General features: G+C 45.2%; 1 protein-coding gene across 1 annotated transcript in view; it reads right to left on the bottom strand.

The window, feature by feature from the left end:
• Positions 1-25984, bottom strand: part of LOXHD1 (lipoxygenase homology domains 1) — a 164623-nt gene that overhangs the window by 655 nt on the left and 137984 nt on the right. The window contains exons 35-38 of the mRNA XM_012802001.1: positions 24757-25024; positions 11727-11897; positions 6832-6964; positions 5386-5544 (exon numbers count right to left, since the gene is read on the bottom strand). Of these exons, the coding sequence (XP_012657455.1) occupies positions 5386-5544; positions 6832-6964; positions 11727-11897; positions 24757-25024 (731 nt within the window). The remainder of the gene's footprint in view (positions 1-5385; positions 5545-6831; positions 6965-11726; positions 11898-24756; positions 25025-25984) is intronic.

Here is a 25984-nt window from a genome sequence, read left to right as displayed (position 1 = left end):
TAGTGGAGCATCTCCATCTGGTTACTCCTTGATTCTTTTTTTTTTTAGACAGGGTCTGAGTCTGTTACCCTGGCTAGAGTGCAGTGGCATCATCATAACTCACAGCAGCCTCAAACTCTTGAGCTCATGTGAACTTCCTGCGTCAGCCTCCCAAGTAGCTGGGACTACAAGCATGCATGTGTCTGTGTATGTATGTGTACACATACATATATATATATATACACACACATATATATATATACACACAGACATGTATAAGTAATATATACATATAAGGTACATACATACATGTTTATGTACACACAGACATATATACACATACACGTATATATATATACACACATACACACACATATAGATTTATTTTTTGGAAGATAGGGTCTCATTCTTGCTCAGGCTAGGCTTTTTTGTTTTTTGAGACAGAGCCTCAAGCTATTGCCCCAGGTAGAGTGCCGTGGCGTCACAGCTCGCAGCAACCTCCAACTCCTGGGCTTAAGTGATTCTCTTGCCTCAGCCTCCCAAGTAGCTGGGACTACAGCCACCTGCCACAATGCCCAGCTATTTTTTGGTTGTAGTTGTCATTGTTTGGCAGGCCCGGGCCAGATTTGAACCCACCAGCTCTGATGTATATGGCTGGTGCCTGCTCAGGCTAGTCTTGAGCTCCTGACCTCAAGAAGTCCTCCCCACTTGGCCTCCCAGAGTGCTAGGATTACAGACATGAGGCACTGTGCCTGGCCATCCCTTGATTCTTCTACTCCTCCCCACTCTCACCACCTCTCACATTCCATACAATCATAGAACATCTATCTTTAAGATATACCCAGAACCAGCCCACTTGAAAATATTATCCAGTATCTCACTATCTCCTCTGCTGCTATTCTGGTCCAAGTCACCATCATCATTTACCTGGAAAATATCAAAAGCCTCCTGACTGGTCTCCCTAATTCTTGCTATCTCTGGCCAAATCTCTACACAGTGGCCACGTGATGCTGCTGAGATGAAGCCACAGTATGTCATTCCTCTGCCCAGAATCCTCCACTGGCTTCTAGGTCAAGTAAAAACCAGAGTTTACAATGGCCTGAAAGACCCCTCATGACCAGAACCCTCTGACCTGCTGCCTGCTTTTCTTCCAGCTCACTCCACTCCCACCTGCTGACACCCTTGCTCCCTCAAAGGGACTGAGTCTTGCTCGCACCTGGTGTTGTCACCTTCAGATGAAACTGGATCCAGAATGACAATTCCAGGCAAAGCCAAATGGAAACGTGACTACGGAACATATGCTGTCAAATCCCTCACTCTTGGCTGAGTTGATCTGTGAGAGTGCGTGTGTGTGTGTGTGTGTGTGTCTCTCTCTCTGTGTGTGTATGTGTGTGTGTGTGTGTATGTTCATGGACTGTGGAGTACAAGGGGCAAGAGAAAATCCTCTACTGGAGAAGACACCTTATACCTCAGCAGAAGTATAAGCAAGTCCAAGGCCAAGAGACATGGTCTTGGACCAAGAAGTCCCCCGCTAACCAGACCTTGCACATACCCAGTTTTAGCCTCTGGGTAATGGCAGTGTGTCTAAGACTTCTCAAGGAGGAAATCAGAAGGCAGTGAGAAAATGCTGCAAAGGGCATAGAGAGGGCCTGGGGTCTTCCCCAGCCCTGACACCTACCACCTATGTGACCTTGGACAAATCACTTCCTTACCAAGATTTTCATTTTCCTATTAGCAAAGCTAGAGGTTTTGCACTGAACAATTGCTGTGGTTCCTTCCCCTCCAATTTGCCAATATTTTAACAGAGTTAGAAATAAGTAGCCATGGGACTGCGGAAGGACTTCAGAAATGCAGTACTGAGAGGGTGTGCCCAATGGTGCCAAATCAAGCCCTATTTTAGATGAAAATTCTCAGCAGCAAAAAGAACTTGTTTTTCTGCCATGTTTATTCAACACAGGGCTTTGCATTCTTGCATCACATTAGCTTCCACAACGACCTGATCGGCATCCTCCCCTTTCACAGAATGGAGAACTAAGACTTAGAGTCGAAAAGTCATTGTTTAAGGTGACCCTGAACCAGGGCCTCCCTGGTCCCTGAAGAATGAGCCATTTAAAAACACCCCACAGGAAATCCTTAATCTGTTTTGAGATCTTTCTTCCTCTAATTTGTCACTTGATAAATTTGGATTGTTGTTACATACCACAATTTCTTAGAGGGGGATACACTTGCATTTTTTGTTATAAAATTATTTTAAAATGTATTTCTTTATGCATATGCCCACAGATACATACTTCTATATAAGTGCACAAACCATCTGATCATATGCATGCTTTTTTAAATGCACTTTTTTTTCCTGCTTCCCTTTTGCTTGGCTCTATCTCCTACTTTCTTTTTCCTCTCTCCTTCAGCACCCCGTCTCCTCAGATAACCCATGCAACAGTTGAGGGTGTAGCCTGCCAAATCTCTCTCCATTTCACCCAACCCTGCGCAGAACCGCATATACATAGACATATGGGAATGTCAGTGTTCCCTTTACAAAACGGCATCATATAAGACATGTTTTCTTGTATCTTGCTTTTCTTGTTCAACAATACTTCCTGGGAATGGCTCCAAGTCATCTGGTATGCATTTGATTCATTATTTTGGAGGGCTGAAAAATATTCCCTGGTGTAGATAAGGAAGTGTTTTCTAATAGACATAATTATAAGATCACCAAAATGTGGGCCTTAAGGATAAGGCCCCTACAGGGCTAAGGCTGTAGCTGGAGAAGGATACAGAGACTAATGAGCACCAAGAAACAATATATGTTTAAAACCACATGTAATATGAACATACATGAGGTGTGTTAGACCATTAGAAAAATGCTAGAGAGCGCAGGTCATCAGAATGCTCACAGTGGGGCCATCTCTGATTATTCAGGCTCTAGGGAAGTTTCATTTTCTTTTATATACTTTTCTGTATTACTTGAATTTTTATAATGATTATGTGTTAGATATATTATTGAGACAAAGCAATAAAGGTGTTTTAGCTTTTTTTTTTCTGTTGCTCCGTTTAGTTTTGGTCTTTAAAATGAAGCAAAAATAGTTCCATCTTCTTAGCTGTAAAATTATAGGCCTCTCTGTGCGTCCCTCTGCTGAAAGCCTGAGGATATTAGTGACAAACAAGAACCCATCAGTCAGAAAGGTAAAATGCAAAAGAAGGGTTGGAATTGGAAAAGGTTAGCAGGTGGAAATTTGGAGGTTATTGTGTTTTTAAGAGATTGAGATTAGAGTCATTTGTAATTCATGAGAATTCAAATGTGGTTAATGTGGTGGTTGGGAAAGAGCCCTGGATGCACCAGTGTTAGGTGAGTGGTGCTATAATGCAGAATGTAGGTGCCTTCCAGGACAAGGCCATGTGAGTTGCCGCCATGATGAAACACAGTATTTCTGGGAGAGATGAGTTTTCATCATTAGAGACTGTAGATAGGCTTGAGACCTATGTAGCCAGGGGTGGGCTGAGGCATAATTCTGAGAGCCCCCATGGCTGAACCCCATCCTGAACCCTCCCCAGACCCTAGCTCTTTTCCCAAAGGAGCTCAAGACACAGATTGGTAAGGGGCAATAGCCTAAGGCCACACAGCTGACCAGGTGACAGCTCTAGTATCCAGGGCCTTTTGCCTCTCTGCCCTCCTGAGACTGGAAGGTGCAAGATGGTGCTGAGAGCTCTCTCTCACAGCCAATGCTGTGGGCTTTTAAGAGGGTGGGTAACCCGAGGGTGACTTTTCATTTTATTTTACTCTGGGTGGAGGGGGGTTTACAGAGGAGCTATATCAGTAGCCACAAGCCCTATGGATGGCCAACAGTACAGTGCAACAGAAGGGGCTTTGACCTGGCCCTGACTTAATGAGTGAACCATTCTCTCTTCTGGCCGGTCTCCCAGCTCTCAGGTCCTATCAGCCACGCCCAGCAACTCCTGCAGGATTTATTGTACTCAGGTTGGGTTTTCTCTACAAGAACTGCAAATAACTGCACAGCCCAGGAGGGAAGTTGCTTTGGACTGAATTGTGTCCCTCTGCCCCAAATTCATATGTTGAATTGGGGGAAACTGTAAGCCCCAATGTATTTAGAGATGGGGGCCTTTGAGAAACACTCAGGTTTACTGTAGATGAGGTCATGAGAGTCAGGCCCTCATGATAGGATTAGTGCTCTTACAGGAAGAGGGGTGCTCTCTCTTTCCACCAGGGGAGGACATGTCCGACTGTCTACAGGACAAGAAGAGAGCCTTCACAGGACCCAACCATGCGGCACCTGATCTCAGACTTCAGCTCTGGAAATAGATCGATGTTGTTTAAGCCACGCAGTCTCTGATGTTTTGCTATGGCAGTCTGAGAGACTCGGACAGAAGTTCGAGGTCGGAACCCTTTCTTGCCTAATTCCCAAAGGGGAAGATTTTGAAGTCTGGGGCAGCCAAATGTAGGGAGCTTGCAGGCCATAGGATGAACCTGGACAGACATTGCTTTGAGAAACCTGGGCCCCCGAGGGCCAGAGTCTATAGCCGAGAAACCCACCCACCCGGATCCAGCAGGCCTGTACCTGGCTGCTGCTTCTATGTGGGCAGTGGCCACTTTCTCTGGTGCAAGAAAGGCTTGGAGGTATGGAATGAGCCAAGCCTAGGGAGAGGGTTGGAGGGGTGAGGGGCTGGCAGCGGTTCTGGGTGGGACACCCCATTAAGCCTGGCCGTTTGAGCTGAGCACTGGCTCTCATTTATTCTTCTGCAAGCCTTGACCTTGGCTTCCCCTCACCACCTCTCCCTGGTTCCTTCTCAGTGTCTTTTACTGCCTTCCAGAGCCTCAGGGCCCTTTCTGGCTTCTAGTGTGGTTACCAAGTGCTTTTAATTAGACAAAGTGATGGCTGTGACTGTGTTGCCCAGGTAACTAAGACCCTTAATCCTGCAGCAATGCCTGAGTCTCCAGAAGACCTTGACAGTGAAAATGTGGAGCCCTTATCTGGGGCACTGGGAGACAGGTGGGCCATTGATCATCCCAGCTTGTCTCTGGTCTCTACTCTGCCTACACGGATGGTGGGTTTCACTATGGCTGTGTGAACAGCAGGCTTTGAAACTATATTTGTCTGTTGTTACAGAGTGAAGGAAGGAGAAGGCAAGGAAAGTCTGCTGTCAGGCTCTGTTTGACTTCCTTAGCCTTCTCCCAAGAAGCATCCCAAGAATTCCAAGGCTGTGTGCACTCAAGATCATCTGGGCCTATCCCCTGCCTCTGGTGGCAGATGTGTAGTTCAGAGAGCTTCAGAACAGTGCAGCTGCCTCTTCCTTTCCTGACTTATCGGCCTCCTGACTGGCATGACCGGGGTCCTAAAGGGAACACTTCCCCACCCTCTGTCCTCTTATACTGAGAAACTCAAAACATACACATTGCCATACTCCATCTCGGTGATAGTGATGGTCTTGACATGCCAGACCAGCTCTCTTTTGGGGATGAACCGGTCCTCCCTGGCGAGATGGCCCACGCAGAGGGAGGTAATGTCCCCTAAGTAGACACTGTCAAACTCGAACGTGTCTGTGGTTCCCCTGCAGGAAACAAAGGTGTGGTCAGTGAGCTGTCCTTGCCCACTGAAGCCAGTAAGCATTTACTGAGGGGGCTGCTACATCCTGGGGCAGGGGATGGGGAGAGGATGGCAACAGGATCTGCTGGCACTCCTGTGTTCCTCCAGGGATTCCATCTAGTTTTGGAACAAGACAATCACAATTAAAAATCCCTACTAGCCGCCTGATCTCAGTAACAAGAATGGTGATATCATCTCATAGGATGGAGGTGGAGGAGGGTGAGGCCCTGGAGGCTGAGCTGGGGGGATGGTGAAACTCAGAGCTGGGGGAGGAGAGAGGGAGAGTCTCCAGAAGTGGACTTACCCTGGCAAAGTCCTGGAATGGGGAACAACAGCATGTGGAGGTGCAGATATTTCTGAGGGGAATGCAGGCACGGGTGGAGTTCAGGTCCAGTGAGAGAAATGGTGATGGAGAAGGGGGGGGGCAGGCAGTCTTTGGTGTCTCTAAGTGTCTAAGTGCCCAGACTTTGTTCTAACGTAGAGAGAATCTGAAGAAAGGGTTGCTATAAACTGAATGTGCACCTTTCCCGAACTCAGGTGTTGAAACCTAATCCCCATTGTGATGATTTTTGGAGGTGATGCTTTGGGGAGGTGAATAGGTCAGGAGGGTAGAGCTCTCAGGAATGGGATTGGTGTCCTTATTTAGGAGGCCTCAGAGAGGTTCCTGTCCCCCTTTTTTATGTGAGGACACAAAAAGGTGATCCCCTATGAAAAAGCAGGCTGATCTTTACCAGACACTGAATCTGCTGGTGTCTGAATCTTGGATTTCCAGCCACCAGCACTGTTGTTTCCAACCCACCCTGCCTAAGGAATTCTGTTAGGGCTGCCTGGAGAGATGAATACGAAGGCTTAGTGGTGCTGAGGGGGAGGTGGAGATTATGTAAGCAATTCTGGAAGGAGCAGGGAGATGGGGTGGGCCTCTGCTCAGTTCAGAGGTGGCTCTGATGGAAGGAGGTAAGGGATGATGTACATGGATGGGGGATAATGTCTGCCGGGAGTAGCACTGTCCCACCACAGAGTGAGCTGTCATTACATGTAGTCCCTCTTTTCCCTCTTATAAATTTTCTATTTCACCCCCCCCACCCCCGGCCAGGAGCTTACCCAGTATTGGCACACAGCAAGTGCTCAATAAGTACTTGCTGGTTAGGCCTATTTGTATTTCTATGGCTCCCACCCAAAGGGGAGCTTCTTGGGGGCTCCTCTCTTACCCACCCACCCAGCCCCAATCCCCCATGGGTACCCCCTTTCCTACTTCCTAAAGGCCCGCTGTCTAGAAGAATTTTCCACCAGAAACTCTTTGGATCGGTTCTTCCTGCCCTCCAGGATGAGCCAGACATTCTCCCTGGTTTCGCCTCCGTTGCCTGTTTCTATGACGATCTCGTAGGCTGTAATAGAGGGGTGGGGTGGGTCAGCAGAGGAGAGGCGGAGCCTACCATCAGGGTAGATGCATAATGGTCACTCCCTCCAGCCTTCATTGGCCTTAGGGCAAAGCCTGGGAGATGCAGGACTAAATTGCCACAATCCAAGGGACATAAGCAGAAGCTGCCCGGATTCTGGGGCGATCATTCCCACTTTATTTATAGTAGCAACCTCTTTGCAGGCCAATATGGGAGTTAGTAGGAAAGCAGCAGGAGCTGGGGATGAACACTCAGGAGGACACAGGGTCTGCTCTCAGTAACGGGCTGGTGCCCCGAGTCACAAACTGAAGATCATATGCCAAGACAAGAAAAAAGGACAGGTGGGGCCTTCTACAAAAAGCAAAAGGGAAAGACCCAGACAGGCAAAGGACCCCAGGAAAACTGGCTCTGGGAAGCAGTCTCACTCCCACCTTTGTCTCAGTTGTCACTCTGTCTCACGTTGGCCTTCCCTTAATTGTGTGTGCACATCAGGCATTCATCCAACAATTGTTAGGTGGGTGCCAAGTGTCAGGACTGGACTAGACTAGGGATCACACTAGAAATCAATCTCTTACTCCAGATACAAACATGAACTATGCCATAAAACAGAATGTGATGACCTTGCAACAAAGAACCAAAGTACTACGGGGTGAGATGACAGTGTGGCTGGCAGTTTCTCCTCCGCCTCCTCTCCCAGTACTCCCTCCAGCTACTCTGCCCCCTTGCTGTTCCCAGAGCACTCAGGCAGCTCCTGCCTCAGAGCTGCAACGATGGGTCCTTCTGCCTGAAGTGACTCCCCTTTCTCTTTCTCTCCACCTTTAGTGGCTTGCCTCACCCCCTCACCTCCTTCTCAGGGAGGTCTACTCTACTCTACAGTCCTAATTAAAATTGCAGCCTAATTCCCCTTGCACTCCTAGTCTGCCCTACCTTGCTCAATTATTTTCTATTGTCCTTATAGCCTTCAAATCTGCTGTGTAGTTCACTTATCCATTATTTTATTGTCGATTGTGTTTTTCCCCTCCACACTTGAATGTAAGCTCCATGCAGGAAGTGGCCTTCATTTTGCTCACTGGCAGAATCTCAAGTGCCCAGAATAGGGCCTGGCACACAGAAGGTCCTCAATCGACATTTACTGCGTGAATAAATGAAGGAGCAGGCTAATCACAGGAAGCTTCAAGAGGGAGGTGGCATTTGAGCTTGGCCTTGGAGAAGAGCCATCGTTATAATTGGCAGAAAATGGAGGGATGTTCCAGGCAGAGGAAAGAGCATAAGCAAAGATACCAAGGGGGTGTGACATGTGATCCAGCCCTGCTCCCCTGGGACCAGGCCAGGGATAGAGCTGGCACATAGGAGGACACAGTACATATTTGTCTGGAGTGTCCCCATACACATGGCTTTCACTGCAGTCCACAAACTGTCAAGGGTTTGGGATTCTGGATCCAAAGGGGTGGTTCTCTCTCCGTGCCTTTATCTCAGAGAAATGGCAAAGAAAATCAAGAGAGGAGATGGCCCTGCCTGCAGCTCAATGTCATGCCAACCCCAGCCCCTCAGCAGCCCTCTGCCTTTGTGACTTCTCTCCAGAAGAATCTCTGCTATCTGGAATAGATGGAAAGAACCCGAGCAAAGACACAGGCAGCCCCCGAGAGAGGAAGAGATCCAGAGAGGGCACAGAACTTCTGCAGGAGGGAGGGCTCTGCAGATCCATTCCCATTCCAGCCCAGGCGCTCCAGTGCACTGGGGAAGGGAGCTGTGCCCTGCTGTTCTGTGCTCCATGGGAGGCTAAGGTCTGTCCTGCAAATCGACACTGGTAAATGCAAAGGGGATCCTGGGTGTGGGTAAGGAAATGGTTTGTCAGCACCAAGGAGGGAGGTAGGGAGCGCAAAATGTCATCATGAGTGACTCAAGTAGGAGATGCAAGAGATGACACAGATGGGGTGTACTAACTATATGGACTGTATCAAATTCTTTCCTGATGGTCCTGAGGATGCGGTGAAGTAAGGAATTAGAGCCTTTAGGCGGATTAGAAACAAATGCTGCCAGTTGTACTCATGTCAAGGGTCTTGAAAGGAAGCTCCCAGCCCCATATTTTCACCTTGCTCTCTTTCACTGGTCAGTGCCTTAATAAAAAGGTGGAATGTGAGACTCTCAACTTTGTTCGCAGGGTGCTGGAAGGAAGTGGACAGAGGAGGATTAGCAACCTTGAAAAGATGGGGCAGGTAAGAGTGAGGTGTCCAGTCTAACAGAGGTCAATGTGTAGCTCAGCATGGGGCCAGCACACCCAAGGACAGGCCCAGCTGTGGGAAGGCACTCAGCAGTCACATGAGGAAAGAAGAACATGGGGGTCACTGGCATGCAGGGGCCACCAGCAAAGCGTGGCTCTGCAGATGCCACGCCCAGCACAAAGCCTGTAGTCCACCCCTCTTCCATTGCGCCATTCACGCCACCACTCATGCCCCTTACAGCAGCTTCTAGAACTGCTAACAAGAGTTGGGGATGAAGGCAGAGAACAGGAGGCTAAAGGAGATGGGGAATCATTCAATCCAGAGTCCAGCATGCCCAATAGAGACAAGACATCCCGGGGCAGTTAGATGTGTCACTTAACATTTCCAGTTTTTGTTTTCCTTATCCATGATACGGAGGTGTAGATTTGCATTTTTCTCTACCTCATGGAGTGAGATTTGGGTTTCCAGGTGGACTTGATGAGAACACAGTTGTGGACTGCTTTCAAGAATCCTCTGTTTAAATACCAGAGGGTGTTAGTCTTCATATGCTGAATGCCCGGAGGGGCCCTAGGGTTATCAATGCCAGAATCTAAGGACCATGGGGGCAGTATTTCCATTTTATTCATTGATGTGGCCAAAGGAGTCAAATTAAGGCCTGGCACTTGCGGATGATCAATATGGCTTTGTTACATGGTTAAATAAGGGTAGCTGAGGGGTGGGATGTTTGGCTCAAGCTCAGCCTATGACTCTCCCCAGGCTGAGGCTCCATCACGGACACAAGTGTGGCTGCCTATCCCCCTCAGAGCAGGCTGCTCTGCCTTCTGCAGTCTCCCAACACAGACAGATTGATCCAGGCCCCCTCCTCACCTCTGTGCCCTGCCCTCTGTCCCCAGCATGCACATAACCTTCCAGAACTAACATGAGTGTCAGAGGAAAGAACAGGTAATAGAGGATACACTGAGAGGGCCCTCTGCAACCTCCTGCCAACTCAAATTTGCAGGTCTTGGCAGCTGTTTGGCAGGAACTCTGGGAAGCAGACTTACTGACTAACCTACACCTTACGAATCTCTCTTTCCTGAACTCCGATCGCCTGAGGAGCCTCTATTCTTCATCTTGGCACTTATGTGAAGGGTTTAAGGTTCTCCCTCTAACTAGTTTGTAAGGCTCCAGGGACAAGGACTGCATCTTCTTCCATTCACCAAGCACCAGCTAACTGAGGTTAAGCCCGAGGCCTGAGCAGTTGCAGAGGGCTGTGGACATGAGTAATACTGTCCCTGACCTGTGGGAGCTTTGGGGTATGTTGAGAGACTGACACATGTGAAAAGGTCAATGCAAATAAACCAGAGGTCACAAAGCAGTGTGTATCATTCAGAGCATCTAGCATAAAACTGGGCACTCAGTAACTCCTCAGGAAGCGTAATTACACAAGTTGGGAGTCTAACTTCTGAATTAGGGCAGGAATTCCCCTACAGCAAACTTGGCAGATGGGCACTTGGCTGTCATTTGAATACTCCTGGGAATGTAGTGGTTCCATCCTTCAAGGCAGCTAATTTCATCGTTGGACAGTTCAGAGGGGCATGGCAGAGAGAAGTGTGGGTAGCTGGCTTTCCACCAAAGATTCATGTATCCATTCCATGGCCTACAGTGGTCCTCTAGAGGGGCTGCCTAGCCAGGGACTACATTTCCCAGGTACCCTTGCATCTGGTGGTGCCACATGACTAGGTCTCACCAATAGGATGTGAGTTCACGTGTTAAGCAGGTAGGGATGTGCCTTCTCCATGCTCCCTTTCCCTTCTGCAAAATATGTGGAAGCTACATGTTGGAAATGACAGACACAGATGGAAAGAGCTTGGGTCCCTAAATCACTCCACAGAACACCTCCCACCAAATACCCCCACTGGACTGTCTGTTAAAGGAATGAGAAATGTTGTGCTAAGACCCTGAGAATTGGGGATTTACCTCTTACTGCAGCTAGTACTGCCTTAAGGACTATGGTTAGAAAAATCCTTCACAAAGCTTATCTGCCTTTCATAAGCCTCCTTCCAATCTGGTGGGCCCAGACACTGGCATCTGTGTTAAACATACATCTCCCTAGGATCAATTACTCTTTCCCTTCAAACATCCCTTGAGAAAAGGACAAAAAGAAAGTGGCTGAAGGAAAGACTGGCTCTCCCTGCATTCTATTTCTAGGAAGCCTTGATTAGGCATCAATCAGATGGAGTCCATGATATAAAAATAAACCAGAGAGGGCTCTACAGCAAAGCATCTGGCCCAGCCTTCAGGTCAGGATGAGCCTGTCCCCAGTGGGTTTTCCTGCTGTTTCATTAGTCCCTGTGATTCAGGGCCATGAGTTGGAACCAGTATCTTGGCAGTTCCAGGTTTGCTAAGCAACATTTAGGGTGCTTACTCGTACATCTCTCCATATTATTTCCTGCATTGGGCATCTGACCTTCTCCAGCTGTAGCAATGTCTTCTCATTCAGACACCATTCCCCGACTCCCCCCTAAGCCAATGCTCTCCCCACATACTGGTCTCCTCCAACTCATCACGGATCTCATTGTTGGCACAGGCAAAGTCGCGGACGGTCTGTCTGTCACCCTCGCTCTTGGAGAGCCAGCAGTCACACTGGAAGCGGAAGGTCTCATCACGGGAGTTGTCCTTCACATCGATGTAGCTCAGATGCCAGCCAGGAAATATCCCTGTGGAAGGGACATCGTGAGGACTGAGCTGCATGTGCCTTCCTTCTCTTTTCAGACTTCCACCTTCCCCCAACCCACTGGCTCTGTGGCCCTGGACAAGTCCTCTCTCTGTCCTCTCTAGGCCTTGATCTCCTTGTTGATGAAATGAGGGTTTGGTTCAGTGGTCTCTGATGGCTCCTCCAGCCCAGAGGATGTAATGCTCTATGCAAAGCTCTTAACTCTGGGTTCACGAACACTAGTGGTGTATTGGGTTTAAGAAATCTATGGTCCCTGGCTCCTACCAGGAAGAGGGCTCACAGCTTTTATCAGATTCACATAATAGAGGTCTCTGACCCAAGAAATAGCCCCTTTTGGAGTTCGCAAAGGTGAAGGATGACCTTTATTACTTCTGACACTAAGATTTATCTAGCTCATGCCAAGTATCCTTCCAGAATCAGTTTAGATATCAACTTCTCCAGAGGCCTTCTCTGATGTCCCCTAGTTGCCTGTTATGCTGGCATCAGGTGTCCTGCACGCTCCTGTAGCCCCTTGCATCTGCCCTGTCCACACACTGACCACTTTGTGTTGTCATTATTCATACATGTCTCATCCCCTCGGCTGTGAGATCTTGAGGGCAGGGACTGGGTCTTATTTGTTTTTATTACCTCAAGGTCTAGCATTGTGACTGGCAGGTACCAGTTGCTCGATGAACACTGCATAAAGGAATGTGTTAGGACTCCGGGGACCTCGACTGAGGTATTCAACAATCCTAGCAGGAATCAGATGAAGTTGCCATCTCTTTCGGTATGTTTCTAAATTTGACACATCTTGGCCTAATATTGAATATACAGCTGCCTCTGTGGGAATTGGCAGGGTTTCCCTATCAAGAATGGATCGATGTGCTTTTGCTGCGACAGCTGCATGCTATTTACAGCATGCACTGGTTCATTTACTCTCCACTCTTCAAGGTCCTTGAGGACTCTGAAAACCAAAGGGCCACATGTAGGAGGAAATCCCAGTGGCTTGGCAGGTTAGGGTGAGGACACTTACTGCCCTTCATATGTGTACCAGGCAGTTCCCTGCACGGAATGCAAGGATGTGCTCTTCTCCCACTCCTTGTCTTGTCATGCCACCTGGGGCTGAGGGATCATCCCCAGCATAACCACCAAAAAGCTTTCCTCTAGGATCAGACAATGCCCAAAGCAACAGCTGTAGATGGACCTTGGTTCTGGTCTCATTGTCTTAAAGCACAAAGAGACACACAAAGATGGATACAAACTTTAGTTGCCTGGATTGCAGGGGGTAGATGTCAAGGCTTGTGGGCAGGGAATATACAGTGGCAGCAATAGTATAGCATTATCCTATGTCAAAAAAGTACTTACTTTTTTGTAAACATAGATCTGTGCTGAAGTGGAAAACAGTGAGTGGCAAACAAGCCGAATTTTACAATACTTCTGTTGACTTAAACAGTGGTTAGTTATTTTGTCAATCGACTTGTTTTTTTTTTTACCCCCATAAATCATTTCACTTTTGTACATTAGAGCCTGTTCTACTTGTAAGTTTGCAAAATAGCAGCTTTCTGAGATGGTCCCTGATAGTATCATGAAACTGATGAAACTACTTAGCAAGCCTCAGTGCATTCAGTCTGCAAATGATGCAGATAAGACCTATTCAAGCAGTGCTCAAAGACGTCTAGAATGGGACATAGAAAAGAGGAGGCGGGTAAAGAGGAAGGCAGAGAAAAAGAAAACAAGTTGTTGGTCCTATTGGAAGACATCCCAGATGTCTGATCGGAAGAGATTCTTTGTCCTCCCCATACCATCCACCCCCACCCTGTGTGTGTGTGTGAAAGGAGATGGAGGGAGCAAGAGAGGGATTCTAGTATCCAGCTCTTACCCAGTTCAGCTACTATAGACCCTGAAGTCGGGCCCCAGCATCTATATTCTTAAAGATGTCCAGTTGCTTTCAAAGTGTGGCCAAGGCTGCATCATAGTCACCTCAAGCACTTGTTAAAACACAGATTATTGGGCCCTACTCCCAGAGTTTCTGATTCAGTATGTTTGTAATGGGATCCAACAATTTTCTACCTCTAACCACCTCTAACTAGCTCCCAGGTAACATTGCTGGTCCACACCTAAGAACTACTGGTTTAATGTATCAGGACAGAGTCAGGGGGGTCTTTCAGCAGTAGGAAATCAATGGGAATTTCGAGTGTGTTAGTGTGTGGATGAGTGTGTGAGTGTGTTGTGGAGGAGGATGACATTGACTTGGAGAGCTGGACCATCATGAGATTGTTTATGATACTAGAAAGCACAGCTCATCCTGCTCTATACCCTAGCCAGTCTCACTACTGAATCACACTTCCTGGGCTCCAGGTAGGGCAGTGACAGAGGAAAGCAGTGAGCTGAGGGGAAAGGTAGATTCTAGGGTGGCTGTAACTTTATACCCAGATAATTCATTGCCCTTGCTGTTTAGATGAAGACAGCAAGAGGAGGCCTTGCCTTAATGACCTGTGGTAGGCTGCCTCCTTCCCCACTGTGTACCCCTGTCCCTCATCTTCTGAGAGGATGGTAATGTCTCACCCCATCCACAACTTTCAAGTTAGAGTTCTTCAGAGAAACTTCTTCCATGGTAAATAGCAGGCTAAACCCAACTCCTTTGACATGAAAGAAGCTTAATCCTCAGCTTTGTGCTCACTGCTGGATCTATTCGCCTTGTCTTAGAAATGTTGGGTAGGATTGGCAGGGGTCTTACTGCAACTTTCTCCCACTAAGAACCTATCAAACACGAAGCTGGGAACAGCAGCTCAGGGCAGCCCAGTGTCATGTGGCTGGTTTTTGCTGGTGAAGATAGTAGGATAGCAGAGAGGTAGATGGACCCACAGTTTAGCGAGATAGAGACATCCTTCTTGGCCCTGGTGGACTAATACGGAACCCTCTGAAACCAGCCATTCGAGAATCCATTTCTTTTCAAAGTCTCCTCTTTTAGGGTTCTATTTTATAACTATACAAAGATAGCAAATGCTCCACTCTGTTTGATAACTTATCCTTTTACTCACAGACAACCCATATCAGAACCAGAATGTAAATACTGATCTCATTCTTTTGCATAGTTGCCTGGTATCCCATTGTATGCTCATACTGCTCATACCACAAATTATTTACCTTGCTGTTGTGGATGGATAATTAGTTGGTCTCCAGACATTTACTTCCATACACAGTACACACCACATTTAAAATAATAAATTGGATTTTGTCACTTCTCCTTGTAAAACCCTCCAATGGCTCCCCATCATTGTCACAGGAAAGCACAAACGGCTCACCAAGGACTACCAGGATTGACATGATCTGGTGCTTTTCCACTCCTCTAATCTCATTTCATACTACTCGCAATTTCACTTACTATATTCCACCCACACCGGCCTTCTTTTTATACCTTGATATATGAAACCCTGTCTTGTCTTGAAAACTTTGCATTTACTCTTTTGTCTGTCTGGAACGATATTCCCCAGGCTCTGAGTGCTAATATTGTTTCATCATCGAGGTGTCAGATAAAATGTCCTGTTTTTGGGAAAGCCTTTGTTAACTGCCCTATTCTCAGAAGCTTCCTCATCCCCAATTACTTGCCATCAGTCACCATACGCCCACTTCACAATCTGAAATAGTTTTGTTTTTGTTTTTTCGTATATTATATTGTCTGTCTTCTTCTACTAGGTTGTAGGCCCTATGAGAGATCCTGTGCGATTTATCTACAACTATTTTCCAGTGCTTGGGAAAATGCTTGGCATATTATTCAATAAGTGTTTGTTCTCTTTTTTTCTTTTTTCTTTTTTTTTTTTCTGAGATAGTCTCACTCTGTTGCCCAGGCTAGCATGCCGTGGCATCAGCCTAGCTCACAGCAACCTCAAACTCCTGGGCTCAAGCAATCCTCCTGCCTCAGCCTCCCAAGTAGCTGGGACTACAGGCACCTGCCACAATGTCTGGCCAATTTTTCTGTTTTTAGTAGAGATGGGTTTTACCTCTTGCTCAGGCTCATCTCAAATTCCAAGCTCAAGAGATTCATTTGCCTTGGCCTCCCAGGGAGTGAGAATCACAGGCGTAAATCACTGTGCCCAGCCTATTTTTACTTTCTAAAGTGAACTGTTAGTTCTTTATTCCAGTACAGACCTCTGAAAATTCTTCTTAAGTAGAAAGATAATTCATTTTACCAAGTAACTCCTTTCTTAAAAATAACCTTTGGCAAGCTAAGAGTTCATCTGGGTAAGTTACGTTTCTTCAGCAAAATCAATAGACAGTTTAAAGTAAGATGTAGAATAATCACAGAGCCCTAGCTATGGAAGAATATAAGGATCTGGCTGTTATCTTTCCATAAAGATAACTTTTCATATGGCCACTATCTCAGAGACTGCCCTGAGCGACACTCTGGGACTTGCAGTCTCAGCATATTCACCAAACTGAACACATTATTATAAACCCCCCCGCCTCAGTTTCTTCACTTGTTCACTGCGGAGGTTGAAACAGATTATTTCTGAGGTATTTTATACTTTTATGAATTTATGCTGCTCAAAAGAAAACATAAATTCATTTTTGTGGCAAAAGAAATTCTTTATCTCGCCAGGGTTTTAATTTAACCAGACAAAGCAAGAAGAGCAAGACAAATTAGAAAATAAACACTCTGGTTATAATTTGTTCGGTGTTGTAAAAGCTATCTGGGTAATGGTAATTAAAGGGAAGAATGAACCATTTATCTTGATTTTCTTCTATGAGCTATATTTCACAGTAATCAAATAGCCTTAGGGGCATTTTTTTGTATTACAGAAAAATTCCAGCTAGTAAGTGGATAAAAAATGACAGAATTAAAAAATCACCATTTGTAGCCCTAATTGATCATCACTGGATGAATCCATTAGATACAGAGTTACGAGGAGATTTACAATGGAGCAATCAGGCTGACTGCCCCGTCTCCACTATTCAACATTACTAGCACCAGTAAGAAAGGGACTTCTACTTACTTCAATTACATCAATTCATAGTATTTCCTCAATACATTTCATTCCTCACAAAATTACTCAATACACAAGACTGCGGAAATTTACATATTTCCCATGTATTCCATAAACAGTAGTGGGAAAATTTGCTATGGAATAGACATTGAATGGTATAAAGAAATCATTGTTAAATGTGATAACGGTGGTGAGATTTTTTGTAAGAAAAAGTCCATTTTAAAAAGAAAAACACATTAAATAGGTTTGGGATAAAATTATATGAAGTTTAGGAGTTGATTTTATATCCTCCATCAATCAAAAAGAAGTGAAGATAGAAAATAAAAAGTAAAAAGGCTAAAGCGGATAAATCATAATGGTTGTTGAACTTGGGTGATGGGTATATGGAAGTTCATTACACTACTCCCTTTATTGCTGTGCATGTTCAAAATTTTTCACAAATAAGAACCACCGGATACACCACAAAGAAATTAATAAGGTAGCTTCTGAAAAGAGAAGATGCTATGCTCTGAGTTAATTAAACATTTGTAATTTGATATTACTTTAGGAATCATTATCTTTTGGGGGAAGACTCTCAAAAATATGTATTTGTCCTCATAAATTTCTATGCAAGAGAAACACAATGTATTCAGAAAAATTTTAGACTAATGTGAAAAAGTGTGGCATAGAGAGAGCTTAAAGGTATGCTTAGCCACTTTAGCTTGTATTGATATTTAAACTCACATTCCTTGAAGAGAAATTTACCATAAAGAGGAAGCCGGGTAGGCTGGGCGCCTGTGGCTCAACCGGCTAAGGCGCCAGCCACATACACCTAAGGTGGCGGGTTCGAATCCCCAGCCCAGGCATGCCAAACAACAATGATGGCTGCAACTAAAAAATGGCCAGGTGTTGTGGCGGGCACCTGTAGTCCCAGCTACTTGGGAGGCTGAGGCAGGAGACTCGCTTGAGCCCAGGAGTTGGAGGTTGCTGTGAGCTCCGTATCAAAAAAAAAAAAAAAAAAAAAAGAGGAAGCTGGGTACAGAATCTTGACTTCTCTGTCCCAACCACGTGGGCTCAATGGAGATACAAAAGTCTTCCTTTCTTTGGTGACCCTCAAGACCTATGAATAATATAATCCTGCTTTTGGATCCAATGTCTGGTTGAAGGGGCGAAGGCCCACTTCCCTGTCTTCAAGGGAAAAAGAATCACATCAGTAACTCAGGATCTTAAGTATAAAAGCTATTACAGGGACAAGGCAATCAGATAGGCTTTGGCTACCAAGGTAGGGGTGTCAAACTCTTTGGAGAGGCTGACATCTAAATGATAATTGTAGCAACTAGACACAAAGCTGGAGTGACTTGGAGCTGTCCATGGTACTGATAGCGCGCGCTCTCGCTCTCTCGCTCTCTCTCTCTCTCTCTCTCTCTCTCCCCAGAGTCTCACTCTATTGCCCACGTTAGAGTACCATGGTGCCACACAGCTCACAGCAATCACCAATTCCTGGGCTTAGGCGATTCTCTTGCCTGAGCCTCCCAAGCAGCTGGGACTACAGGCACCCGCCACAACGCCCAGCTATTTTTTTGTTGCAGTTTGGCCAGGGCCAGGTTTGAACCCACCACCCCAGTACATGGGGCCAGCACCCTACCCACTGTGCCATAGGCACTGCCCTGAACTCTCTCTTATTTCAGGTTTTGATGGTGATGAGATGGAAGGAATTGGTGAGTTGGCTGTCAGGTTTTAGCGTGGTAGAAAAATGTATTAAGAAAAACAAGTAAGTCTGGATATGTGCACAATTAGCATCTGGGAAGAAATTCATCTGCTATTGGATGACAAATAGAGGTATTAACAGAGAAGTTTAGGAGCACAGAGTAGTGAGTTTCTAACTTCATTTGGGGGTAATCAAAGAGCTTTATAAAGAAGATGATAGTTAATCTGGATTTTGAAGAAGGCATAAGAATTAAGCGGGGGAAGGGAATTACAGATGCAATTATTTCTTGGTTATCTATGAATGACTGCTAGCTTGGGCAAAAGATATAACATTTAATTCAAGTCAAAGTTTAAACAAAAGCTGAACTTCAAGTTCAGGGAGGTAGGAAAAAGAGGAAAGTGAAGAATACAGAAAAATTTTTGAATGGAAATAGTTAATTTTAGAGAGTTACTTTTGCTGCAAACTTATGTATACCATGCTGTTCTTCTCTGGATGGCTTAAAATAGTCAGGAGTTAAAAGGCAATTCCGCATTACAAAAAGGGCCAGAGAGAGAAAAAGGGGTGAGGCTAGGAAAGAAAGGCTCCCTGATATTTGTGTATGAAGGTGGTAGTGGGAGGAGCAACTGAAAAGCATTTTTCTTTCCAGTAAATGTGAATCAATAAATTACAGAAGGTTGTTCATCTCCCCTTTTTCTCTTGTTACAGTGCTTAAATATTTGTCCATGTAACAAAATTTCTCAGCAAGAGATTCTGGAAATTTACTAGGGAGAGATATTCATTTTAAATTGATTTGCTATTTGAAAAGAAATGTGACTTCATGTTTCTTCTATTAAATATATGTCCAGGAAACTATGGAGTCAGAAACCAACATATTATCCCTGGTAGGATTTCATGGCTGGTGAACAATCTTGAGAACTACAGAGCTCACCAGATAAAGATCTGCCCCCTTCGAGCACATGTCAGTTTGGAAGTACAAAATATGGAGGTAATTCCCTTGTCTCCCTCTTCTTCTCCCACTTTCTTCCCTTCCACTATCTAACCTCCAATGTTGGAATACTTAAGAATTTGTACTGGCTGCCCTGTTTTCTTGGAAGTTGTATTTCCTTCGTATACTCTCCTTTACTCTTTATTTACTACAGCAATGTGAACTAAAAATTTTTAGATTGATATCTTCGATCAATCTTTTTTGTTGTTGTTGTTGTTTGAGACGGAGTCTCACTTTGTCACCCTTGGTAGAGTGTCGTGGCATCATAGCTCACAACAATCTCAAACTCTTGGGCTCAAGCAATTCTCTTGCCTCAGCCTCCCATGTAGCTGGGACTACAGGCTCCTGCCACAACCCCTGGCTATTTATTTTTAGAGATGAGTTCTCACTCTTGCTCAGGCTGGTCTTGAACTGATGAACTCAGCAATCCACCCACCTTGGCCTCCCAGAGTGATAAGATTTCAGGCATGAGTCACTGCACCTGGCCTCAGATCAATCTTTCAATTGCCTTTCCTTTGGAGGTCTAGACTCCACTGTTACTGGACATCATTCCCTGGATGTCTTCTAGGTCTTCAGATAAAACTTATCAAGATGAAGATACTTCTCCAGCATCCTTACCCTTCTTGCTCAAGTCTTCTCAAGCAAATCGTTAACATATCCTCTTCCTTACATATTTCTAAAATCTCTCCTTTTCCTCCATTCCCCACTGCTACCATTACCACCTCTCCCATCATCTCTTAGCTGTCTTTTGAAGTTCATTTTCTCCTCCATTTAACCTATCCCCTACAGATACTACAGTGATCTTCCTCAACCTACTGGTGTTCTTGAGATCCTGTGATAGCTTCTTAAAGTAGTTAGGATAAAGGCATCTTTGACATTGCTTAGGACATATCACATGGTTCTTATCTACTTTCTAGCTCCCACTCCATTCCGAATTTTGTAGTCATTTTGGATTTTTCTTTAGTTTCTGCCACATAAGAAGATTTCTTCTATTTCAGGGCTTTTATATTTGCTATTCACTCTGCCTCAAATATGTTCCTTCATTTTTTAGCAAACACCACTCTTCACCTAATAGCTACTCCCACTCATTCCTTGGGTTTCAGCTTACACATCACTTCTTCTTCAGAGTTGTCTTCTCTTAGTCCACAGACCAGCATCTGGAGGACCTCCACTTTAGAGACACACCATTATTTCCATTAATTACTTGTGCAGTGAATGTATTTGTTGCTAGAAGGTTGACGAGGTGACAGGAACATTGTCTGCTCTTTCCTACTCTCTCCTCAGCACTGGATACTGTGCCGAATCATAAGTGCTCAATAGGGACAGTCGATCCTTATTACTCACGAGCTCCATCTTTGTGGGTTTGCCTGTTTTATAAAATTTATTTGTAACAGAAGGCTGTTCATCTTCCCTCCTTTCCGTAACCCCAAAATTAATATTCGTATGGTCATTTGTGAACATATGCAGAGTGGCAAAAAATATTTGAGCTGCCCAACACACACATCCTCAGCTGATGTCAAACCAGGTAACACTACCTTCTTGCCTCTGATCTTATATTGTAAACCAATGTCCATTTCATGTTCTATTCATTGACACATTTCCATATTTTTGTGCTTTTTGTTAAAAATAGACTCAAACATACTGGCTGACCCCAAAGCTGAAGTGCTGTTTAGTGTTTCTAAATATAAGAAGGCAGCAATGTGCCTTACAGAGAAAATAGGTGTTAGATAATCTTTGCTCAGGCATGAGTTATAGTGCTATGGGTCATGAGTTCAATGTTAATGAATAAACTGTATATTAAATGCAGTACCCTTTAACAGAAACACATATAAAACAAGGTTATGTATTGATCAATATTGGTAAATGTTCTGACCAGAGGCTTACAGGAACCTAACCTTGTATTTCTCCCATGAGCAATGGTCCAGTATTCACTAACTAAGAGTTCGCAGCAATTTTGTAGAGCATAATGACTGTGAATCATGAGAACCAACTGTATTTAATTTGTTAGCTGACATCAATATTAAAACTGTGGGAACTGTTAGGGCTGCATAATAAAGGGGTTGGTTGTATAGTTTATTTTGTCTTTGGAGAAGATGTATCAGATCAGAGGAGAAAAATAAGAAAGGAGGACACTTAGGTGACACTGTAAGCAAACATTATCTCTGACTCCTGAAGTGTTGCCACATGGCTTTTTGACCATTTTTTCTCAAATATATAAGCCATTACTTTCCTGGATGGGTTGGGATGATTGGTACAGCATGGAGGGAGGAGTGCCCAAGAGGACTGTGGAAGGTTCTTCATGAGAAACAGACTGAGATGGATAGTGAGGGCAGACATTGCAAGTGTGGCAGCATCAGGAAGAGCCAGCCAAGGAACAAAGGGTTTAGTCAGGTGGGGCTCAGATCTGGATAAGATGGAGTTGGAGATAGTGGCCTTTGCAGGCAGGAGACATGGAGACGAGCTCTGATCTTGGATCAACAACTTTCTGCCTTTATTGCTGTGAATTGGGGATGGGATGCATGGTAATTTTCTATTGTCTGGATTACCACACATTTGGATGTCTTTAGTAGGCCAGGCTGAAAACAGACCGCAAGTCAAGAGCCCAAGGGATCAGGCTATAGAGTCCAGAGTCCATAGCGGCCAGAGAAGTCAGGACTCTGGACAGCTCCACAGCCCACACAGCCTGTTACTGATTTCAACAGAAGTGCTGTCCTTAAGAAGGGCATCCTCAGTCTTTCTGGCTCCCGCCTCCACTCTCAGCTCCCCCAAACCCCATACATGAAATACTTAATATTGTAAATGGCCCTGACATTGTCTTCTCTTCTTGAAAAGTGAGGGGTCAGCATAGCCTACATGAAATTCTTCTCTACTCAGTGTTCTGGCCTGACCGAGTAGTCAGGGAACCCCTTGCTCTCTAGTCTCATGGTATGGTTGAACCCTGGAAGAATAGTTCAGGCTGCCTAGGAATACTATTTATTCCTTCTCAGGCTTCTATTTCCTTTGGTTCTGTAAAGGTAGAGGCTATGGCTAAACAAGAGTGAAGAACCTAGTATTTCTCAACTCTCTCTTGGTGGTGGGGGAGTCTCAACTAAGCTAACATTTATTAAGTCCCCATTATGCTCTAGGAACTGTTGTACAAAGTTATGAAGATTAAGATGAATAAGGCATGGTCCCCCCCCCTCAAGAGTTATAGTCTCTTAGCAGGGTGTATTGGTAGGCACACAGAGAGATGGAAGCCCCCAGATACAATGTTCTTTTTTCTGATTAAGGCAGGGACAGTGTTCAGAAATATACTTCCTAAACAGTAGTTGAGATTTAGGGAGAGACTGCAGGCACATGTGATAGGGTAGACAGACTTCATCCCTGCTCCTCCCACCCCCATCCCCCACTAATCTGATCTGTCAACCCCCTCTAGTTCTGAAGTCATACCCAAGACTAATGTCTCCATGGGGCTCAGTGCTTTTACACATGTCTTGACTGGAGGACTGCAGTTGAGTGTCGTGGGCAGAAGCTTATCCTGATCTTGCAGGGTGTCTGGGGCAGGGGATATTCCTAGTGATGATAACAGTAGACTTTCAATGACCACTGCTGGTTCTAAGACAGTAGGACCATAATGGATGATGAAAGGGAAGAAAATACCTTTAGGTGTCTTTGTTTTGTTTCCCTGTTTGGAAAGAGGGGAGGTGCTTTAAGTCTATTTGGGCATGTTTTGCAAGTATGTTTCTTTCCACTGACTCATCCTGGGAGAAGGGAGAGGCCCCTTCTAGTGTACCTTTTTCTGTATAAAACTCTCCCCCTGTACACCCTAATAATAGACATATTTGGGGCCATGAAAACAGATATAGAAGAGGCTGCCCCTTCCTATCCTCATCTTTTTTGACCCTCTGGCACAGTGGCTGGGAGGGTGCAGAATGGCAGCTGTCCAGATGGGCTGGCACACAGCATGGTGACTCCGAACAGGCACCTGAAGACCAGGTCTCTCTACTGCCTGGTTCTGGGTAAAACATTCAGACCTTGATGGGCCTCAGTATTCCTTGACTGTATGTGTATTAATAGAGAAAGGGGCAATGAAGTGCTTTTGCTGTGGTAATTCATGAAGTTTTTTGAGGATCAAATGTTTGTATCTTTAATACCTGAAAGAGTCCCAGGCATGCCGTGACCACTTTCAGATGTGTGGTATGTGAATGAATGATTGGATACACTGAAATCTGAAAACTGTGGAGCGCTGTGCAAGTATTCATTATTTTATTGCTTTGAAGTCTGGCTGTTTTATATGTGTCTCATCTGAGCTTTTTCTATGTTATAGAAAAAATTCTAACTGTTCGACCCATGTTAGCGCCCTTTACAAGAAAGGTGGCAAGCTGCTGCGTTGGGTTTCATCAGTGGCCACAACAGATGGGTTGGCCTCAGTGGGGATTTGGAAGAAGTGAGGAGAAACATGACATTCAGGACAGCTCAGCCTGACTGTTGGACAGACTCAGAGAAGGCTGAAGAAGGCTTTGAGCAGACAGCTTTGCAGAGGTGAATTTCGATGGAAGGCAAGGAGGTGAGTTAAGGAAGCAGTACTTATGGATTTTATGGGAGGTGGATTTTCATAGGTAACGACACTATTCTAATTACAAATAGAACTTACAGGCCCAAAGCAAAATTCTTTGGTCTTCTGTTTGAAGACAGAAGAATGATAACCGAAGAAATGCTGAGAATATGAACTTTATCACCGATGAAGACTTTACAGATGCAACAAAGTATTCCTTAGGTATTTTCAAGTTAAAAGTAAATTTCTCACTTGGTTTACATCCTATTTCATAGTTTATAAGTAAATTCAACTACTTTTATGCTGACTGTTATAAAGAAACAAACATAATCCTTTACAGAAAACCCATGAGAAGTGAACTTGGTGCCATAGCCCTTTATTTCTTAATTTTTTTATGCCTGAAAAAATGTAGAATTAATACTCTGACATCCCAAACAATGAATAACCTCTGCTCACTGAAGGAGAAGGCAAGGGGAACTAAGCTTCTTCAAACTTTGCCCAGAAACGCTGGCTTTCTCATACTGATGGAAACATCCCGTGGGGCAATCAACTTCGTTAGCTGCCTGCCTGGTGGGGGTGGGGGACGGAATCAACACGCTGCTGGGGGAGGGAAGGGCTCGGGGGAGAGCTGAGGGCTGCCCTCTCACCACCCTGGACTGCAGTGGGAGCTACCTTTGCTGTCGTGCCAGACTCTCAACTTGCAGAGGTGGCCCAGGCTCAGCATGTCGGAGAAGCTGAACGTGTCTGTGTTGTTCCGCTCAAACTTGTTCCAGTTGGCTGACTGCTTCAGGGCCAGTGTCCCGCTGTCCCCATTCTCCCCAAAGATGATGATGAACACATTGGCATCAGTGCCTGCTCCTGGGGGGTGCATAAGATGAGGCTTGGGTGCTGTCCTTTCTGACACAGCCTTGATCCTGGACTCCTTGGAGGAGCCAGGAGTCTAAGTGGACAGAGTTCAGTGTTGACTAGGCCAGGGGTGAAATTGGAAAGGGACTGTCGGTGTCCTGGGACTCCTGGGCCTCCAATTCTACCCTTCCCCTTACCTTTGTGCCTTGTAGGAGCTGTTAGGCTAACTGGGGTAGAGTCATAGTTAGCAAGTTTGGATGATTTAGTGTACAAGTTTACCTATTTGTAGGTAAATACTCCTCCACTTAAAATGCATGCCATGTAGTCTGGCTTCACAGGTTAGAGACACAGTCTACCTTCTGAAAAATGCAGGTTCAGAAGGAAGCAGGGGAATTCTGTGCTCCCCTAACCCACCTCTGATTAGCATCCTACATTAGGACTTCATATCATTTGCTTAAGCCGAATAGGGGTATTGGCCCAAGTTAAAAAGCAAATATTTCTTGAAAAGGTAACCCTGTGAAGCTTTTCGGACACATACCTGCTGTTATCAATGAACTTACCAATTATTTTCTGAGAGCATATCGTGGGAGGATGGAGAGGTTTGAAAGCATGTGGTCACTGGGAACTTTAGGCTATAAAGGTGATAGTTCCACTATCGGGAGAAGAGGAAGAAAGGGTGTGCCAAAACCAAACTTTACCAGATTTACTGACATATGGCTGAGAGTCTACCACGAGAGCGTCATTTCTTTGGTTAAATGCTTCTCTGTCAAAAAACGTCAGCTGCCATGGCAGACAAGTTAGTTAATCCTTCACTAGTCATTTACAACCAGTGTGAATGAGTTTGATAGAATCTTTGCAATGGCCCGTGGAGAGCAGGCTTGATATAGGAGAGGGCAGGTAGGAGGAATTGTCCCCATGGCTAGGTGAAAGCATATTCCCTGTTACCTCCCAGCTTTTGACATATTAGCACTTTTGCTTGGAAGATCTTCCTCTGGATTCCTGTCTGCTTATGTGGCTTCTACTTGTCTTTCTGAACTTGATTTTGGCATAACCT

The sequence above is a fragment of the Otolemur garnettii genome, unplaced genomic scaffold (assembly GCF_000181295.1).
Source record: "Otolemur garnettii isolate 467f Iridium unplaced genomic scaffold, OtoGar3 scaffold00012, whole genome shotgun sequence".
NCBI lineage: Eukaryota > Metazoa > Chordata > Mammalia > Primates > Galagidae > Otolemur > Otolemur garnettii.
Note: the sequence above shows the minus strand (reverse complement) of the source record. Positions and strands in the feature narration are given on the sequence as shown.